At 40.9% G+C, this 5,118-nt stretch overlaps 1 protein-coding gene across 1 annotated transcript in view; it reads left to right on the top strand.

Moving 5' to 3' along the window:
• Nucleotides 1-3,746, top strand: part of POLR2D (polymerase (RNA) II (DNA directed) polypeptide D) — a gene marked incomplete at its 5' end in the record, with an annotated part of 12,612 nt that extends 8,866 nt beyond the window's left edge. Inside the window, one exon of the mRNA XM_005879464.2 lies at nucleotides 3,390-3,746. Coding sequence (XP_005879526.2) covers nucleotides 3,390-3,468 — 79 coding nt within the window. The remainder of the gene's footprint in view (nucleotides 1-3,389) is intronic.
• Nucleotides 3,747-5,118: the final 1,372 nt, after the last annotated feature.

The raw sequence follows: 5,118 nt of genomic DNA on the forward strand, positions 1-5,118 counted from the left end.
CGCAGCCGCAGGCAGCCGGGAAAAGGGAGGCCCTGCCGGCAGCCCCTAGGGACTCTACCCATGCATGACTTTCGTGCACTGGGCCTCCAGTCAATAATCTTAAATATAAATGGATTAAATGCTCGAGTCAAAAGACATAGGGTAATTGAATGGATAAGAAAACATGACCCAACTATATGATGTCTACAAGAGACCCACCTCAAAGCAAAGAACTCACACAACATGAGAGTGAAGGGATGGAAAATTTTTTCCATGCAAATGGAAACGAAAAAAAGAAGAAAAAGCTGGGTTAGCAATACTCATATCTGACAGTATAGACTTCAAAATGAAGGCCATCACAAGAGAAAACAAAGGTCATTACATAATACTAAAGGGATCCAACCAACAGTAGGATATAACCCTGGTAAACGTTTATGCCCCCAATATAGGAGCATTTACTATTACAACAAATAAACATACTTAGGAAAAAATTTAACTAAGGAGATGGTAAAAGACTTGTACTCAGAAAACTACAGGACATTGGAAAAAAAGATAAAGGAAGAAATGAACAAGTGGAAGAATATACCGTGATACACCATGTTCTTGGATTGGTAAAATTAACGTCATTAAAATGTCCATACTATCCAAGGCAATCTACAGATTCAATACAATCCCCATTAAAATACCAACACCATATTTCACAGATCTAGGACAAATAGTCCAAAAATTTATATGGAACCAAAAATGACCCTTAATATCCCCAGCAATCTTTTTTAATGAATTTATTTTTAATCCCACCCCCTAGGATGTTTCTCCTTTTTTTTTTTTTTTTTTAGAGAGAGTAGACGAAAGAGGGAAGACAGAAATATTGATGTGAAAGAAACACATCAACTGCTTTCCTCTGCATGAGCCCTGACCAGGGCTCTGGCTTGGGAGGAGCCACCAACCGAGGTACAAGCCCTTGACTGGAATCTAACCGGGGACCCTTTGGTCCATAGGCCAATGCTCTATCCAATGAGCCAAACAGGCTAGGGCATCTCCAGTAGTCTTGAGAAAGAAGAACAAAGTTGGAGGGATCACAATGGCAGATATCAAGTTGTAGTACAAAGCCACCAATAATCAAACAACCTGGTACTGTGGTACTGGCACAAGAATAGGCATATAGATCAATAGAATGCAATGGAGACCCCAGAAATTGACCCAAGCCATTATGCTCAATATTTGACAAAGGAGGCAAGAGCATACAATGGAGTCAAGACAGTCTCTTCAATAAATGATGTTGGGAAAGTTGGACAGATACATGCAAAAAAATGAAAGTAGGCCTCCAAATTATTCCAGATACAAGAATAAACTAAAAGTGGATAAAAACTTAAATGTAAGTTGTGGAACCATAAAAATCCTAGAAGAAACCATAGACAGCAAAATCTCAGACATTTCTCATAGCAATATGTTTACGGATATATATCATAGGGCAAAGGACACTAAGGAGAAAATAAATCAGACAGTATCAAAAGCTGCTGCACAGCAAAATAAACCACAAAATGAAAAGGGAGACCACTGTATGGGAGAACATATTTGGCAATGATACATCTGATAAAGGGTTAATATCCAAAATATATAAGCAACTCATACAACTGAACAAAAGGAAGACAAAAAAATCCAATTATAAAATGGGCAAAAGATCTAAATAGACACTTTTCCAAAGTGGACATACAGATGGCCAAGAGACATATGAAAAAAGTGCTGAAAGTCACTGATCATCAGAGAGATGCAAATGAAAACGACAATGAGGTATCACCTCACACCTGTCAGAATGCCTACCATCAAGTCAACACATGACAAATGCTGGCAAGGATGTGGAGAAAAGGGGACCCTCGTACACTGCTGGTGGGAGTGCAGACTGGTACAGCATTGTGGAAGACAGTATGAAGTTTATTCAAAAAATTAAATATGGAACTGCCACTTAACTCGGTGCTACCACTTCTAGGAAGTATACGGTAACTTTCAGCAGCACTTTTCTTCAAAATAAGGTAGTGAATTAAAACTTCCCGCAAATGCTCTTTTTTTGGCACGAAATTCGTAAAAATATCTATGATGTTAACACCTTCAGATAATTTGACATACAAGGTTTCGAAGCTTGTCAATACAACAAAATAGCATACATACCAAATCACATATTAACATATGTGTAACTCCATCTATTGAAAAAAATCTGCATTAGTAACTGGTACACCTAGTACTATGCAACAGTAAAATAGAAGGATCTCTTATATTTTGAGACAGCATGGAGGGACCTGGAGAGTATAATGCTAAGCAAAATAAGCCAGTCAGAGAAAGACAAGTATCACATGATCTCACTCATATGTGGAATCTAACGAAAAAAAAACTGATGAACAGAATAGATCCCAGGATAAAGAAGCATGGAACAGACTGTGGAACCTTAGATGGCATGGAGGATAGGGTGTGTGGCAAGTCATCAACCAAAAATGTATACATAACCCATGGACACAGACAATAGGGTGGTAAAGGCCTGGGGCGGGGGTTGGGGGTGGGTTAGAAGGGGTCAATGGTGGGAAAAGAGGGACATGTAATAGTTTCAACAAAGATTTAAAAAAAGAGACTACAAATACATCATTTCACCAGACGGTGTGTATTATATAGCAGTGAGAAAATTAATGAACTAGAACAACATGGAATAATGTCAACACATGCCAGCATGAATTTTGAGCCAAAAATTGCACAAAGATACGTACAGTGTGGTGATTTTTCTTATGAAGTTTACAGTGCTGGCATTTCTTTCTTTCTTTTTTTTTTTTAAATATATTTTATTGAATTTTTACAGAGAGGAAGGGAGAGAGATAGAGAGTTAGAAACATCGATGAGAGAGAAACATCGATCAGCTGCCTCCCGCACATCTCCCACTGGGAATGTGCCCGCAACCCAGGCACATGCCCTTGACCGGAATCGAACCTGGGACCCTTCAGTCCGCAGGCCGACGCTCTATCCACTGAGCCAAACCGGTTTCGGCTGGTATTTCTTATAGATATGTTTACATGTACATATTGTTAGCACAAAAATACTTAGAGGCATGATAAATACCAAATGTAGGATAATGGTCATTTCTGGGGAAGGAAGGGAAGGTTTTGGGATGGAGAAGTATGCAGTCATCAGTTCGTTCCTGTTATGTTTATTAAATCTAAATCAATTAAGGATAACTATTAAGGTTACCTTATTTCCTATACCTTTTATATGTTTTTAAACACTTCATAATGTTTTTAAAAAGAATGGCAAGAAATAAAGATTTAAAGGTAAAAGTTTTTAGGGATAAATGGAGAAGTGGGCCTGAGTTAGCATGAGTGTGGGAACATTGTCAGCCGCGAAGACGCTCATTGCTGTTTGTTTCCTTGCAGCCTGGAGGGGCGATTTGAGGACGAGGAGCTGCAGCAGATCCTCGATGACATCCAGACCAAGCGCAGCTTCCAGTATTAACCTCCAGCATCACTGCTGCTGAGGGAGCCCCCAGCGTGGCACCTGTCTCCCGGGACCTGAAACTCTATCCCAGAAGACACTGGGGACACTGGGGACAGCACCTCCGCTGGGTCTTGGTTTGGGTTGCTGTTTCAGACTTGGCTGTTAGATCTTTGACGACCACGGAGTCTTGGAGAGGCCTTGCGGTGGCTGCTTGCTGGCTTCCTGAGCTCACCTCTGAAGAGGGTGAGGTGGGGTGCTGTGCATATAAACTATGCTGTTGAATACCTCATACCATGGATTTTGCCCCCTGTGTTATTTTTTATTCCTTATATTTCATGTTTTGATTTCAATGTGTTTATAAGTTTTCAAACTATAGTAGAGCATATAAAACCGGAATGGTAAACAACAGTTTTATTTAAATGCACAAGGAAGAATTAAGCCAGACCTATATCGATGTTTGAAATTCTTGAAGATAGGATGGTGGTGTTGATTACCAGAGAGAGCCTTGACATTATTGTGCTTAACCAGGAGACAGGAGGAAGTTCACTGTAGAAAGCAGTTTCATCGGAGGATCACTGTGCTGAGTGAGTGGAGCCCGTAGCTTTGAGGTAGAGGGCACGTGGCCTTTTTCCTTGCACTGTTGCAGAATGTAGTTTTGGAGTAAGTGATCCTAATGTACTCAACTTGTCACTCCCAAACTAAGATTTTTTTTTATTCATGCCAGACATGAAGGTCTCAACACTTGGTTTTTGTTTGTTTGTTTTTTTTAATCCTCACCTGAGGATATTTTCCCACTGATTTTCAGAAAGAGGGAAAGACAGAAATATCAATGTGAGAGAAACACATAGATTGGTTGCCTCCTGCACATGCCCTGACCAGGGCCTGGGCCGGGGAGTATCCTGCAACCGACGTACATGCCCTTGATGGAATCGAACCTGGGACCCTTTGGTCCATAGGCCAACGCTCTATCCACTGAGCAAAACCAGCTAGGGCAACACTTTGAAATTTCCTTGTATATGGCATCCCATCCAAACCTCTGGCTGGGTTCTTGGCCACAGGTGTTTCCTAATGGGGTGTTCTAAAAGGACGGAGTCTGCCCCGTCCTGAAACACTACAGTGAAACATTTTTAAGAGCTAAGCATTTTAGCTTTGATTTTTATGAAGGGAAATATGCCTGTTTTCTTCACAATTTGGAATTTTCTTGTTGCCTCCAAATGAATTCATGATCCAAGAAAGAGGTTGAGGCCCTAGCTGGTTTGTCTCAGTGGATAGAGTGTTGGCATGCGGACTGAAGGGTCCCGGGTTCGATTCCAGTCAAGAGAACATAGAAACATCTATGATTCTCTCTCATCATAGATGTTTCTATCTCTCTCTCCCTTTCTCTTCCTCTCTGAAGTCAATAAAAACATTTTTTACAGGGAGGAAGGGAGAGAAATAGGAATATCAATGAGAGAGAAACATTGATTAGCTGCCTCTTGCACACCCCCTACTGGGGATGTGCCTGCAACCAAGGTACATGCCCTTGACTGGAATCGAACCTGGGACCCTTGAGTCCGCAGGCTGACGCTCTATCCACTGAGCCAAACCGGTTAGGGCAGTATCTGACATATATTATGTCCCAGTAAATGTTAGCTATTATGCTCAGTAGATGAACAGGAATAGGTGATA

Source organism: Myotis brandtii, unplaced genomic scaffold (assembly GCF_000412655.1).
Source record: "Myotis brandtii unplaced genomic scaffold, ASM41265v1 scaffold600, whole genome shotgun sequence".
Lineage (NCBI taxonomy): Eukaryota > Metazoa > Chordata > Mammalia > Chiroptera > Vespertilionidae > Myotis > Myotis brandtii.